The 16,083-nt window shown below is 47.9% G+C and overlaps 1 protein-coding gene across 2 annotated transcripts; it reads right to left on the bottom strand.

Annotated features, from left to right (window-relative positions):
- Positions 1-383: 383 nt before the first annotated feature.
- On the bottom strand, positions 384-15,494 carry LOC132073799 (suppressor of cytokine signaling 1-like). Of its 2 annotated transcripts, none has more exons than XM_059473043.1 (3): positions 15,287-15,494; positions 5,392-5,516; positions 384-1,990 (listed from the first exon to the last, which is right to left on the bottom strand). In XM_059473043.1, the coding sequence occupies exon 3, from the start codon at positions 1,922-1,924 to the stop codon at positions 1,241-1,243; it is 684 nt and encodes a 227-aa protein (XP_059329026.1). In that variant the 5' UTR covers positions 1,925-1,990; positions 5,392-5,516; positions 15,287-15,494; the 3' UTR covers positions 384-1,240. The 2 variants fall into 2 exon arrangements, with proteins under 2 accessions (XP_059329026.1, XP_059329027.1); XM_059473044.1 differs by lacking the exon at positions 15,287-15,494 and adding an exon at positions 15,095-15,108.
- Between the last annotated feature and the right edge of the window lie 589 nt (positions 15,495-16,083).

Raw genomic sequence — 16,083 nt, 5'->3', positions numbered from 1 at the left:
TTTAAGCCAACTGTGTTCCTCCCGTTTGTACTCATACTCACCAGTTCAAGTTCACTGATGCTGTGCCCTGTTCTAAGATCTTGAATTACTAATTTTTTTTCAAGCACTCAGTACAAATTTTGAGGTACTAAAAAAAACTTTCTAAAAATGTAGGGCTGAGATTTTCAGAAGTTTCTCTGTTTAGAAAATTCTTCACTACATTACACTACAAGATGAATTTAAGTTTAATGTTCCCAGCTAGGACCACTCATTTATGCTCTGCTTGTGTTCTTTATGAGAAATTAACTTAATTCAGTTTCAGTTTGATTGCCAAGCCTGGGCACTAAACTAACTGGGCTGCTAACATTAGAAGGGAGTGAAGTTATCACCAAGTATTCACTGACTTTTAAAAATCAATACAAAAATTTTATTAAAATTTTAGAAGTTTTATATAAAAATTTCCTTGCCTTTCAGAGGCAAAACCAAAATATCTTCTGATGCTCAACAGATGGCAGCAGCACACTATCACATGAGCTTAAGAAAGGGTGCAGGATCCCATCTCTTCACACCCTTCCAGGGCAGATACAACTCTCCAGACCAGGGTTATCTCTGCAGGAATGCCATGCCCTTAAGTACAGCATAACCCATCTTCACTCTCCAAAATCCAATTGAATAAAGCAATGCAAAAGCCAGTGAAGCTGCATGTATCGTACATGGCTGCAATGGTTTCACTTGGTGCAAACACCGGCCTCTTAAGTAACAGGTATCACATTTGTGCTGCAGGGAGTGAAACGTGCTCTTGCTCCACCACAGCTTTGTGGGTCAGCACAAGGGTCATGCCCATCGATGTCCAAGCTGCACTGCTGTGGGACTGGACTCAGCTGCACTCCACCAGGGCAGATTTGAGGCAGGAATGAGCTCAAGCACTTTGGGGTAGAAGAGAACACAGGGTGGACTTGGGAAGATGGGCAGCTCACCTTTTTTCTGAAGCTTTTAAGTTATAAATGGAGCAAAGAGCAGGACTTGGTGGCAGTGGCACTGTCTGCTCTTACGGTCTGGCTTTACCCCAGGCACATCTGGGAAAGTCACACTCACTGTGTATGTATGAGGCCACATCTGTCACAGCCACTGGGTTCAAGCTCTGCTCCCTCTGCCCTCCCCCTTCCTCTCCCAGCAGCCAGTCCAGCATCACTGGTGTGGCACACATCCCACCAGCACAGCCATAAAAGAGGCATCTCCTTTCATCTCCCATATGCATCCATCATCTCCTAGCCCAGGACAGAGAGGGGCTGGGGCCAACGCTCCCCTCTGACCCTCCCCTTCTGTCCAGGGGTGAGAACACCCCTTCCCTCAGACACATTCCCAAGGAGCCCCCCAGCCCTGCTCTGCCCTCTGTCGCGGCACCAGCAGGGAGGCTCCGGCAGCACAATTCCCGCAGCGTGGGCACTGCCCGGCGGCTCCGGCAGAGGGGCTCGGAGAAGACCAGGGGAGTTCCCCCCATCTCATCAAAGTGCAAGGGGTTGTTCCGGGTCCCCGCCACCACCAGCTCCAGCAGCCGGACCACGCAGTCTGAAAACCAGTTCTTGAGGCGGAAATAGCCCTCCTGGAAAGAGATCCGAAGGCTGACGGGCCCCGTGGGCATCCGCACGCTCAGGCTGAACAAGCAGTTCCCCTGCGAGCTGTCCCGCACCAAGTAGGTGCCTACAGGCTCCCGCTGGAGCTTGGCGTGAGCCTCCCCCACGGACAAGGGTCCCCAGTAGAAGTCACTGGCCTGGAGGATATTGAGGGATCGCTCCAGGACTTCCCACTCGCAGCTACGAAACATCCGGAAACGATCGGGCAAGCCGGGCGGCGCGGGGCTGGAGAGAATGCTCCGATGCTGCCTTTGCAGAGGAGAAACAGTGCTCTGTGTGTTGTGCAGGTCATCTGGCCTCCCTCTGATCATCTCTCAAAGAGCCCATGAATCCTGGAGAGATGCTGCCTTTACCATGCTTCCTCCTTTGCATCCAGCCTGTGGGACAGAAGGAGAGTGAGGCAAACCCAATACCTTCTTCAACCTGGGCAAGACACTTCCCATGGGAGAAAGACCAGCACGAGTACCAAAGAGTGTACCAAGGAGCTATTGCATGTCACCAACCCCCAGCTGTGGGGAAAACCAAGGATATATGCGCAGAAAGGGCTCCAGCTGGGTCCCCACCAGCACAAGGTGGCACTTTACAGAGCTCTGCATCCATTGGGTTTCTATGATTCACAGCCAAGGGCTCCTACACACCCTCCAGCAGGTTAGTTTGAACCCAGCAGACCTCAACATTTCAAGATTTCCCTCTGATAGACATTCAGGACTCTTCAGAGTGGCCTTGAGATTGGAAAGGTGAAATGACACCACAAATGAAAAGGGAAAGATTTCCTAAAGGAGGAAAGTATCATTTACTTTGTCCTTCAGTGAATGGTAGAAAGGTTTCCTCACACTTCAACCCTTTCTCTGGCAAAAAGATTGACAATAGGACTTAGCAAAAGCAGAAGACAGGTATGAGCCTTTCTCCCCCAAATCCCAGGAACCACTCCCTTGTCCCAAGACATGCCTGTTTCACTATGTCAGGAGAAAGCAAAGGTCTCAGATCAAGACTACTCGAGAAATGTTACATCAACTTCAACACTGAAACTACCTTGAATGAGCTCACTTAACACTGGTACCAGGCACTGCTGATGCCCTTCCAGACTCTTAACTGTTGTTTCTTCCAGAAAGACAACTCCCCCTGCCTGCAGACAATGCTGCCCTCTCCCAGTCACCATCCTCTAATGTACTGTCATGACCCTGCTCATCTCCTGCACCTTGTGTTATCACCAGGCTGTTCTGCATTTCTGAACCCAGTGTTGCCATCAGCCATGCAAGTCACTTCAATTATATTTTAAAAAATATATATTCTAAATGTGTGTGTCTGTATAGGCACAAATAAAAAAAACACAGTCCTAAGCTAGAGGCTCATTCTGTGTGAGAAGCTGAGCTGTAACATACCACTTCCCCAGGCCTGACAAGTCAGTAGCTCGCTGCCAAATACTGCCCTCGCTCCCTTGACATACTCCATTAACCCAGTCATACTCACTCACAGCACAGCCATGCTTGGAGCAGAACGGAGTGCTGGCACAGCCTGCAGCAGAGGAAGAGACACACTTCATCTCCAGCAGCTCCCTCCCCACCACAGACTTGCCAGAGCACTGGGGCTCAGGGCTCCTATCAGGCAGGCAGGCAGCCCCCCAGGGAATGTGCAGGGACCTGTGCTTGGGCCTGCTCTGCAGGGAGAGCTTCAAGTTAAGCTTAGCTCCTTGCAAGGTTCCCCCCAAGCTGTCTCACACCCTTTGCCAGCTATTCAAAAGCCTCACATTCCTTTTGGTGCTGTGCTAGCTGGGTGAGGACCCTAGGAGAGGACACACATCTTTCCTTCACAGGGGCACAGTAGTTAGGGAGAGCAGGCATGTGCCTGGCAGTGCCTTACCACAGGCATCTTTTCTAGTCTACCATCTCTCTCAATACTTAACAGTAATACGAATAATGTAGCTGCCAGGCACGTTTCATATATGGAGCCCTAAGCATCCTTTCCAAGAGCAGCCTGGGAAGCTTATCCAGCTTATAGTCCTGTGATTTGCAGTCCACAAGCTGCTAATGTCCCTGGTACTGTTCTGAGTGCTGTTGATCCTGCCCTCTACACAGTTTCATAGCAGGAGGGAAATTCCATGCTTAGAGAAAGGTGGGAGGGGTGGGAAGGAGTTAATCAAGTTGGGGTTTTCTTTTCCACTAAGAAAGAAAGAAAGAGAGAAAGAGAGAAAGAGAGAAAGAGAGAAAGAGAGAAAGAGAGAAAGAGAGAAAGAGAGAAAGAGAGAAAGAGAGAAAGAGAGAAAGAAAGAAAGAAAGAAAGAAAGAAAGAAAGAAAGAAAGAAAGAAAGAAAGAAAGAAAGAAAGAAAGAAAGAAAGAAAGAAAGAAAGAAAGAAAGAAAGAAAGAAAGAAAGAAAGAAAGAAAGAAAAAGAAAGAAAAAGCCAGCCCAGCAGTTGAAAGCTGCTCAGACTATTCAGCAAGTCAGAATAAATCTTAGGTGAAGGTGATTTAGTGAGCAGGATGCAAACACACACAGTCACCACTACAGCACCAAGGGCCATCTATCACCACTGAAAACTCAGCATAGAAGGCACCACAAGGAGTTGCAGCATCTCTGTCCCTCTCCTTCTTCTCTCTGCTGGGTGAGGAAGCTACAGAACCCTCTGACATCAGCTCCTATAGGAAACAAAGGTCATCTGCCAGGTACCTCCAGGGCTTTGGCTGTAGCTTCAAAAGGAGTGATAAAGAACCTTCCTAAACAGCAATTTCTCTTGGGTCCAAATGGAAATTTTGCCAATTTCACGGGTCGAGGTTGGAAATTTAATTCAAGCACAAAAACAGAAGCAGGCAGCTGTCTTTCAATTCCAGGTTAGTTCTAAAAATAACAACAAATATATAATTTGTTTAGGGCTGCAGATTCTCTTTGACAGAAGAAAAACCCAAACTGGTTTCTCCCAGTTTTCAACCTTTAGTCATTCACCCAAGTCCTTTAAGAAAAATCCACTGCTACTAGAAATCTGGCTAAGAACTGAGACTGTCATAATTTCAAATTCAAAGTAAATTCAAAAATAGCACCTTGACAATTTGCTCACTTGGTTTGAAATCTACATATAGGTCAGAGCCTGAGATGGGAGGAATTTGTTTAGCTTCAGTGACCCATTTCCAAGAGCTAAGTGCCTGGCTTGCAGCACAGCATTAGCTACAGTAATATTAGCCCTAAAAGTGCTTCCTGATACTACATTTAAGGTTCACTTCTAATGGCTCAACAAGTCCTAGGCGTACACAGCCTCCACATCACGGAGGATGTGCAGACCCAGGATTGGGAATAAACCAAGGCAGGGGTGTAATAAAACACACATGCATAATTAGTTCTGCTGACTCGTCACACCATGATTTGCTTTCCCTCTTTTCCCCTCCAAAAAACCCCAACACCCAAACAAGTTACTACCTCTCTACTGCAAGTCAGAACAACGCTTGCAGCCAAAGCAACATATCCTAAAAAGCTGGTGTCCTGCTAATTAAAAGGCTGGATAAGTTTCCCCAGACTTTCTGATTTAGTGCAAGTTCAAGAGCTTTTCAAAATAAGTGCTCTTGACACAGGGCATTCTGCTTTCCTCCTCATTTATGACCCAGGCAAGGCAGGGTGTTTTATATAAGGAGACAATTCTAGTAAACCAGGGGATGTGCACAGCGTGTGGTTCAGCCAAGCCAGCCCTGCACCCTGGGGCTTGACAAATCTGGCATGTTCAACATCAGCCTCAAGTACTCAGCTATGATGCATCCTCACATTCTTCTTCTAGGACACTTGAAAAAGCTTACCTCTTTGTCTTTGCCACCCATAGGGATGAGATTCTGAATGTCAGGACTGTAAGTGGTCCAAATTCAAAAGCTCTGATGCGGCACTTCCCAGTTTCTGCACAGCTTTACTTAAGAGCAAATCCATCCTTTGAAAAAAAAAAGACATCCATCAAGCAGGTGACTAAGCCCATTAGTTTGCTGTAATGTGGATCTAAAATACAACAAATCTGGGGACAGGTTGTTTGTCTCTATCTCTTTGATCTGTGTTACTGTAGAAACACATATGCAGCACTTCAGATAGCAACAGAGACAGCAGATTGTTGCTGTTGTAGTTATTATTCCTATTTACAAAGCCATGAGCTGAGTAGGTCCAAGCAGCTCACAGGTGGCCCAAGGACAAGTGGAAAGACCACAAAGTTGCCATCATCTTCCAAAAGCAGGAACCATAAAACTCAAATGTTAAGAGATGATGGCAACAGAAATAAACCTAAGGATTTGGAACAGCAAAGTCCCAACTTGTTCTGAATACAAAACACAACATTTAGAGTATCTAATTTAATACCACATAGGTATCCATTCACTGTGACCCAATCTGTTCTGGCCCACACTCTTCTGCCCTGCTTCCCCAGCTCTCAAGACTTTTCCTCCTCACCTCACAGATGGCAAAGTAAACCTGGTGGAGCTGCAGACCGCCATGTGTGCAATCACGTGTCTGTCAGTGGATCCATTAGCAAGCTGAAAAAACAATCCCAGCTTTCTGCATACCTTTCAGAGGCAGGCCCTGCACAGCTTCACTTGTACCCATGTAACATCGCTTCTCCACATCCTCCCCAGCCCAGTCCGAACTGGGCACACACCCCACAAGCTATACTGACTTGCCACTAGCAAAACTGCAGGTCCATCCCATTATTACACTTTTCCATTCCTGCTCCATTTGGCTTTGACATCTCCCAGATATCAACCCTGCAGTTCCCAGAGCAGTTAGATGGAGGCTGGGATTAGGAAAAGCTCTCCCTAATGTACCCTGCAAGGCCTTGCGACAGCGCCCCTACTCCAGGCAGCAGTGCCGGAGCAGACATTGCTTGTTTGCACGTCTACATCCCACAGAAATGTGCTGCCCACTGATTTGTGGCTGGGAAAGCTGTTTCAAAGGAAAGCTTGAGCAAAGGGCTGGAAAAAACCTCCCTGGTAAGAGCCAAGCACGCAGCACTGGGGTTTAATGGTAGGCCAGGCTGGCTCTCAGGTCGCCACCGCCTGCCACACACCGGCACTGGTTTGAACCGCGCCGTCACTGCCACGGTGCACGGTCACACCAATGAGCACCCTGCCACAGCCAAGGAGACCAGGGCTGATCCAGAAAGGATCATGGAGTGGGAAGGGAAAGGAGATGCGCAGACAGACATGCCAAAGAGAACAGAGGGAGCTGTGGTTAGAGGAAGAATGTGGCCCAGCTCAGCCAAGAGGACCAGTGTTAATCACAGCCAATTTCTCCAGCACAAAGCAGGCCTTGGAGACATTGCAGTTCCCTCTATCTTTTTTATGCCATGGCAGTTTGATGTGAGGGTGCCATTATGTCTGACACATGAGAGAATATGTGGGAAAAACACCAAACCACACCACACATACATACCCCAAACCAAAATTGCATTTCCCTATACAACCAGCATCCAAGGATGCAATATTTAAAAAAATAAGCTGAGGCAGCACCCACACTGTGGCAGCTCCTATTTCGCACAGCAGAGACACAGTGCAGGAAGATCCTGCATGCAGGCTCTGGGAATCAGCAGTTGGACACCTTGCAAGAACACTTGTCTTATCAAACACTTCCTGACATTTGGGTCTGGAGAACATACTTCAAAACCCACAAATAACTTTGCATGGATCTGATATTAATATTTGGTACTTCTTAACATATTTTTCTATGACACATGTTTTCTGAATTAATATGGCACTTTGCTGATAGGGGCTTAAAGGTTTTTACTCCAAGAAAACCCACAAGACTGAGTGATCTGTGCCAAATATTCTTCAAGGGAGGGAAGTCTGCAAGCACTTTGGTTTCTCCATAACACATGTTAATAAAAACCCAACAAGGTGGCAGTTTAAAGGAAAAAATAATTGTCTTTACTGAGCTAATTGAAGGAGTTAGAAGAAAGACATTCATTTTTAGGGTCCCCTTTTCAAGCCTTGGAAATACTATGCACTTTCAGAAACTTGTTCAAATAAAAGAGCCTACTCCTCATCTAAATAGCCCAATGTGAAACTGTAATCCTGCCATTTCAGAACAGAACTACCAAAACTACCATCTGACTTCTGCCAAAGACATTTTCTACTGAAGACTGAATTATTTCTGCCTTCTCCTGTAACTGGGGAAACAAGAAGAAAAAAAATTAGAAAAAGGAAATCAAGAGTAGTTACTACTAAGTTCCAAAGCTGCAGCTGAGCCTATCCTGCTATGGCTTAAGCAGAGAGTTGTTGCTTGCCTCTGGCCAACAGCATTTTTGGTAAGTGAGGGAAGCCCAGTGGTGTTGCTCCTGACCCTTGCAGTTTCACAGCGAGCAGCCATTCCTGTGAATGTCAGTACTGCACAGCTACACAAAACCTCAGCCCTGTGCTTGGCCAGGGAACACAAAATCTGGGCTGCTGCCTTGCCATCCCTCCCTCCACACCACATACCAGCTCAGGAAGCAGCCCTCTGGAAAGGTGGCTGGAGCTCTCCCCACCTTGGGGGCATAAACAAGGAGACAGGGAGAGGACACAAGGAGGAAGAAAGAAGCCAAGCTAACAGCAGTCCCTCGTGTCTCCCTACTTGAAATGCTCCATCCCATCTCCGTGCTGAGAAGGGGATCAGTGGGAAGGGGGTAGCGATGCCCAGGGCTGTCTCCAACCCATCATGGCTCCTCAGCACTGCCAGCTTCCCCCACCCCCAGAGCAGCAGCACAGGTACATTTCCTCTGCCTCTCTCTACTAAACTGACTTTGTTCCAGAACCCTTTGAGGAAATGAGTAAATCCTGAGACACAAAAGCCATCAGTGGTCCGTCTTTTTATCAAAACCATCACACTGAGCCGGAAAGGAATTCAAAGAAGCAGCTAACCCTGAGGAATTAGCAGTGTCTGCAGCTAAAGCTGGTTCAGAATCCTTACCAGAATTATGCTGCTAGAGGAGTCCCAGATGATTAACCAACAGGACCAGAGGGGGACAAGGGAAACACCCTGCCTCGGTGCTTCAGGAGGACCAGCTTCAAAAGACATGAGGGGCCATTATGCAGCACCAGTTACTGTGCCTCCAGAGCAAAGGACAAGGGTCAGAAAGCACAGACACGCCACAACACTAAGTTTTATAGTGGGGGATTTCCAACACACAAAATAAAGAAACTAGTCCTGAGAGTCAAAAGTAAAAAGAATTAAAAAAAAAATAAGTAATGAAAGGTTATTCAGGAAATCTTAAGTGACAGAGTGTGCAGACCTCCCACAAATGACGGCAGAGATGCTGCCTGACTAAGAGGACAGGCTCGGGGGACAATATGGGTCACATTGCAGGTATCACTGTAGGTGCAACAGCTGGCAAGAGCTTCTGCTGTGGATCAGAGACATCAAACACACACACTACAAAACCACAGTCCCTATTCAAATCTCTCTACAACCTCAATAATCCTTTAGAAGATGAAAAAATAATCCTGAAGGAGCCAATATAAAGGAATATAAATTATTGACAGTAGGGAACAAATTTATATGAGGATGGCTCTTATGAAACTGGGACGGTAGGTGGCCAAGACAAACGAAACAAAACCCAGAAAACATATGGCATTTTCAGTTTATCAAAAACAGAAAACCTCAGGGGGAATAATTTAGTTGAGTGGGATACCAGCTAGTGGGGACAGGGACACTGCAGAAAAGTTACACAAGCAAACAGGTATTATTTTTTCTTGCACAGGATGTTGAGATTTCCCAGTATTTAATGCTGATTAACCTGAAAGAAAAAAAGAGGGGGCTCTATCAGAAGAGATAGGGAAAAGTGACATTAAAGCAGAAAGCCAGCTGGGCATGGTGGACTATACCTGGAGATTTGGAATTGGAAATGGATGGTTGAGATACAAAGAGACCATCTCTCAAACAAGTGTTCTCTCAAGCAAATCAGCTGCACTAGCAATTGCACTAGCAATTGGAAGGAACTTTTTTCAACGTGTGCTGCTAAAGCAGGAGCAGCACAAGGCTACCTGGTGTGGGGAGAGAGCCAACCCCCAGGCAGAGTTCCCCATCAGGCAGATGGCACCTGAAGGAACAACAGATGACAGAACACACTTTGTGCTTCCTCAAAGCAAGTCAAAAAGCAAGACATGGAACACAAGCTAAAGAGCCAGCAGCATCCAGGACCTGTAAAGCAGATGGGCAGAGGACATGGGGCAGTCATGCCCACAGGGTGAATGGGAGGTAGAAGAGGGGTGGCCGAAGGAAACCAAGGCACTTCAGCCCCTGCACATCTGGTCACCTCTCTGTCCCCCTCCCAGCCACTGCATCTTCCCCCTGGTTTGATTCAGCCCACTTTGCAGAGCAGCCCACCTCACTCCTCAACAGGCTGGTGGGTACAAGCAGCCCAAAGGCTCCCCCATCTTTTATGCAAGCAGCTCCCTCCCCCATGACTGTGCAAACACACAGGCTGACCCAGGTCTCTTCCTAGAATTGTCTCTCCATCTTCAAGCTGTCATTACTCACAACACCCCCAAGGCTAATCCTGCTCCCCAGCAGGCAGCTCACAGCCTCCTGTTACTTAAATCCAACTCAAAACGTAGTGAGCCCTCTCCATCGCCTTCCCAGGGTAAACAGTGACAAAATCACTTCACTCCCTGCAGGACAGAGAAGTCAGAGGTCATTAAAAATTCGTCAGCGGGAAAGCAGCAGGAGGTCAGGCAGGACTCTGTCCTGAGACACGCAAATGCACGCAGGCTTGTAGAAAAACCAGCTGGGTCTATATTTTCAAGAGCAATAAATTAAGTGGTGCAGCTGACCAATGAGCCAGGTAACAGTGCTGAGGGTTCATTAAGGAAAGCTCCAGCTCCGAATGCAAAAGCAGTCATTTAAAAACCAAGAGGCAAGCGGGACTGCGAGGGTGCAAAATGGATGGGAACGTAACAGTAATGCCACCACCTGAGAGAATACAGTCAGTTCTAGTTACCTGAAATAAAAACATACAGAGCTGAAACAAACAGGGTAGGCCTAAAGATGGGTAATAAGAAGCAACACATAATTGTACAGAGAGTAACTGGAGAAATTTCTTGCTCAGTTTAGAGAGCAGATACATATATACAAGAGGATGCTAGAGAAAGATACAGTACCATCAGGACATTCTATTTGTATTCTTTCAGAAAACCAGATGAGAGGAAGTTCAAAGGTGACCAAAATTGAAAAGTAACTAATTTGAAAACTCATAAAAGGAAAAACTCCAATCATGTAGACTGGGGAAAGTGAGAGAGCTGATCTGAGAAGTCTCATTTCTCTTCCCTCTCAAATGTCTTTGCTTTGTTTCTATGCTGTACTCACCATGTCATGCTTTAGCAGACCTTAGGCAGAGGAATCCAGCAGCAAAGGGCTGGAGTTTTGAGCAACACCTTTTTAAGACATCTCTTAACCATTCAAACCTGACATAACACTAAGGGGAGCCCAGCACAAGGCATAAATGTCCTTTGTGCAAAACTGAAGTAGTAAACAAGGGCATATGAAGTCAATATGAGGAATCGACGATGGACCTGCTGCAGAGTTAAAATAGCACTGTCCATGTTTTCCTCTTTCTTTGATGACTAAAAAGAACAGCACCTCTTCTTTGGATCTGCTGACATGAAAATCGGCATGCACCCTACACAAACAGATTTCAGTCTTTACTGCTAAAGCAGTAAATGCTGCTCCAACTTCTCTCCTTCCACACCACAAAATCTCACCAGAATACAAGGTAGAACTAAAATATGTATAAAGAACAACACAGGTGATCTGTCAAAAAGCACAAACAATCCATTCCTGCACAATCAAACCTGTGCTATCACCACTAGCATGCCAACCGAGGCAAACTTATGCTGAATCCTCTCAGCTTCAGCAAGGGGCCTTCAGCAGGACGTGCAGAAGCCCAGCTACACAGGACAGATTGCAAATCTCTGGCATTTTCCAACAGCTAACAGCCACACTCATTTTCTTAGCTTTAGCCTAAGTTTTCAAATAAACTTTGCTACTGAGGAAGTACAAAAGTAGATCCAAACTGTTTCTGAACTGCAGAATCACGTACATGCAAAACCTCCCTCGTTGCACAAGTCACAGTCTGAAGGCAAAATTTTTTTCAGCATTTGCAGGGAGTGAGGGTAAAGACAAAAACCCTCTGCAACAAAGGCAACCGAATGCAGCCAGCTTGTCCCAATTTTGCCAGCCCCTGCTCCAGTACAAAGCTAAAGGAGCCCATCTGCAAACTTAACAGTGGCACCGTTGGTTCTTCCCCTCAACTCTGCATGTGTTTGCGAACAAGCAGAAGCACACTAAGTGCAGGAGGAGCAGGAAGGGAGAAGGCAGAGAGAATGTGCATTATCAAAATACCTTGAGAGCAGTTCTTGGAAATGTGCAGCCTGCAAGCCTGTATCAGACACTCATTTCCTGTGAAGTGCACACAGGCCTTTTCATTTCTCCACTGAAGAGGATGAAAATAAGGGGCAGCTCTGAAGTCTCCAAAGACAACACAAACCACCATTTAGCCATTCTACTAAAACTGAATTTACATTTTTACACTATTAAATACCTATTGAACAGAAGCATTGAGTTCCAGAAGTTTAAAAAGTAGGATTTTCTACACCTCTGACTTCTAAATCTTAACTTGAAACCCGTCACTTGGTATGGGGAGAGGGGGAAGAATTCTACACAAAGTCACCAAATCCTACTACATCAAACAGCACTGCACCTTTTTTTAAAAGGTTGAGACAGATTTCAGCAAAATGGTGAGCTAATAAATACCTTACTGAGGGAGAAGGATGCAGGATATGCACAAATGCAAACCAGAAGAGTAGGTTGTAATGAAGTAGACTGACAGGATAAAGGGCATAAGTTGCTATCATACCTGCCTCTGCCTCTACTTACACGTAATCAAGGATCTAATTAATGTAGCATTTAGTTGCATTATTTTAAATAAATATGCCTCCTAATGACATATAGGCTTAACACCTTTACCCTCTAAAATATACGGTATGGCTTACTCAGCTCTCACACCATCCATATCTTAAGTTACAGAGATGCATGTGCCCTCCTCTCCCATCTTGTGAGCTTTTGGCAAGCAGCACTAGCTGAGGTCTGCAGCGGCCTGGAATAACAGCTCAGGAACACACCACCTCCCCACAGCTTTTATTAATCTAACCACAGTATCAACCCGAACCAAATGATGTCAGATTTAAGTATTGCCACTATCTCTTTATTGCTGACCAAACCCAGGCTGGAGAAATCAGGACAGAGAAGCCTGTGGGTGGCAAGGGGAGAGCGGGTGGCAAGGAGCTGCAGGGAAAAACTAGGAGAAAAGAGCAAAACATTCCCAGTGGGGACAGAGAAAAAGAGAAACAAGGGAAAAACACAGCTCTAAAGGCACATTTTCTCCTTTGTTTCCCAGCAATGTAACCATAGTATTAGTGACAGCAATTAAGAATTTACACCACCCAGCCCCAGCTCTATCCTTGCATAAACCGACCACCGACTTCACAGAAATCCCAGCTGGACTGAGGAGGGCAAGAGGCACTGGCTGCATGTTTGAAGCTGTCATCTGGAAACTGAATTTGGCCCTCTCTGAGCAGACACAGTGGGGACAGAGACACACACCTGGAAGGATCTGAAGAAGCTCAGCCTCTCCCTAGTGCTCCTCTATGCCCATTTTTGGGGACCCAAGCACAGTTTACCTGTGCCTTCCAACACAACCTTACAGAAAACCCCTGTGTTGCCACTCAACCCCCTTTTAAGTAAGTGATAAGCCAGGTTATTAAAGGACATGCAACACACAGAATATTAACAAGGAGCACAGAAATAACAAAGGCCCAAATTCCAGTTTAACTCAGGAAAAGATGGGAACTTGTGTGGGAGGCTGGCATCCCAGTAATCCTGCGGGTTTGTGCCCAAGAGCCGTCCCCTCTGAAGGGAACAAGAATCCATACTTCAACAACTATGTTTTAAATCACATACCCAGCAGAATCACTCATGAACACAGAAACAAAGCTTGGCTTCATCTGCGGCGACTGGCCACACTTCATCGTAACTTGATTCAACTAAAAGCAACATTATGTGATAATACAGCCTCAGTCTCACAAACTTCTGTGCATGTGCATGATTTTAAAGCACATGACCATTGCCTGCTGTGACTGAATGGGCCATTTGACATTCACACAGCATCTGAATTGCAGTTGCAGTTGTTTGGAGAAAGAAGATATGCTTGCATACCTTCCTAAGGACACAGTCAGTAGAGAAGGAAACATCAGGAAACTAGTTATTTCCGATTCCATCCCATTTTACAGAGTTGAGTATGGTCAACATGTGACTGGGTTTTTCATTTAAATTCTCTGAGAGCTGCAAGGACTAGAACTAGTAAATGGCACTGTCTGGACCACGTAGTCCCAAATAGCAGCTTGCTAACAATACTCTTTACCCTCAACTTTCCAGAACAATGGTCAAGCCACATCCCCCATTCTTCACCATGTAGGAGAAGAAAAAAGCCAAGGACATTAACTCAGCATTCTTGAGTTCTTCTCAGCTACCTCTGGGATTCTTCCAGATCCTGTTTCCCAGCCTGTTTTAGCAAGAAGTAATACACACTTTAACTAAATTAAAAAAAAAAAGAAACCTAAGAGTAGCATGAGCTGAGGTTTTACGCGGTAACCATTCCAAAATTCTCAGTAACAACGCGTGTGTTTGTGGGAAAAAGTGAGTAGTGGATCCTGCATGGCTGTGAGCACCATGACTCAGATTGCATAAAGAAGGAGGATTTAGCGATAACCTTTGCGATGAGGCTTTTCATGGGCGCGCAGCGCTGATCTTCTGAGAAACGGCAGGTGTGAGGCTGCGATCTGACTGTGCCAGGTCTGGAGGACGGCGAGTTCCTCCGCCCTTCAAGGCAACCCCAAGCGGGCATGTACACCCCCGGTTCACAGTTACCCCTCTTCCCTGTAACGCCCTCACTTCTGGCAGGCAGCTCCCTTTTCCAGCTAAGACTAAGTGTAACACTCTGAGCATCGCTTCTCCAGTGCTTTATGTGAAAGAAGTGCTGTGAAGACCAAGTTACCCAGACCTGTGCGGCTGCTTCCCTACAGACCCATCTAAGACATTACATAATTTGCAGGTTTCACTTTAAAAGAAACATCTCCCTGTCCTGACGCCGTGAAGAACACCTTGACAGCAGGACAGTCCCCGTGGAGCCACCCAGGCTACTCCCAGCACCCCGCCGCCACCCCAATACAGCACATGGCTCCCTTCAAGACCGGCAGTGAGATGCCGGCACCCCAAATCTCCCTCGACTCCTCGGGAAAAGCCCCCCAAGCCCCAACACGCTTCTTCTTCCCAGCCAAGAGTGGCCGCAACATCCCCAGGAGCCAAATCAGCGGGGGCTGCACCCCCTCGCAAGCCAAGGGAAGATGGGAGCAGACAGACAGACAGACAGACAGACAGACAGACTCCTCGCAGCCCGCCCCCTAAAAGGCCGTTTCCAGTTAACGCAGCACAACTTACTCTCGGCACCTCGGGGGCCACGGGCGGGCGGCGCTGCCTCCGGGGCGAGCGAGCGCTCAGTGCCCGGGCGACAGCGGCACTGCCTGGCCCGGCCCCCGCCGCTCTCCCGCCCCGAAGCCAAACGGAGGCGGCCCCGCTCCCCGCATCCCCCCCCGGCCCCGCTGCTCACAAAGGGGCCGGTGCGCGGCTTACCGGGGGCGGCGAGGCTGCCCCGCCGGGCCCTCCTCTGCCGCGGGGCGGGCGGGCGCCGCGGCGGCGGCTTCGGCTCGGGGGAGCGGAGCGGCACAGAAGGGAGGGAGAGGTAGGAGGGGAGGAAACCCCCAAAATGTTTCTTTTCCGAGGAAGGAGCCACGGGGGGAGGGGAAGGGGAGGGGTTTCTCTCTCCTTCACCACGCCGTCTTTCCACGGCGTGGCTCTTGCAAGGGGAAAAAAAAAAAAAGTTAAAAAAAAGTAAAGAAGAAAAAAGTTTGGGCTTTTGTAAAAGAAAACTTGGACGGATGGGGGAGGGGGGGAGAGAAAGGAAAAAAGGAAAGGAAGAAAAAGGATGCTGTGAAAGCCCCTCCGCCGCAGACTGGCTGAGGAACCCCACCGGGACGGCACGGCAGCATCCGCCAGCCCCGGGACCCGCCGGAGCCACGTGTCGGCCCGGGGAGGCGGCGGCCCGTGCGGGCTCTGCCCCTCCTCCCAGCCCCATCCCTGCCCTGCAGCGCGGGGCTGCGGCCGCGGGGCTCCCAGCGCCGGGGAAGGGGCAACGTCCGGGCCCATGGGGGCGGGGAGGGGGCGCACAGGGCTCCTACACAGCGGAAAACAGAGAGCCTGCCCCGACCCTTCCTGCCAGAGTTCTCCCAGCTCCTCGCGGACACTGCAGGAGCTCTCAGGACACCGGGCACCCTGGAAGCACAGAGTGTGGCAGGGTAATACGCATTTGAGGAGTGTGCCCCGAAACGTACGCAGTTGCCTTGGTGGGTCAAAGTAAAATATTGGAAATC

Source organism: Ammospiza nelsoni, chromosome 5, assembly GCF_027579445.1.
Source record: "Ammospiza nelsoni isolate bAmmNel1 chromosome 5, bAmmNel1.pri, whole genome shotgun sequence".
In the NCBI taxonomy this organism is placed as follows: Eukaryota; Metazoa; Chordata; class Aves; order Passeriformes; family Passerellidae; genus Ammospiza; species Ammospiza nelsoni.
The sequence above is the reverse complement of the archived record's forward strand: the minus strand, read 5'-3'. Positions and strand labels throughout refer to the sequence as shown.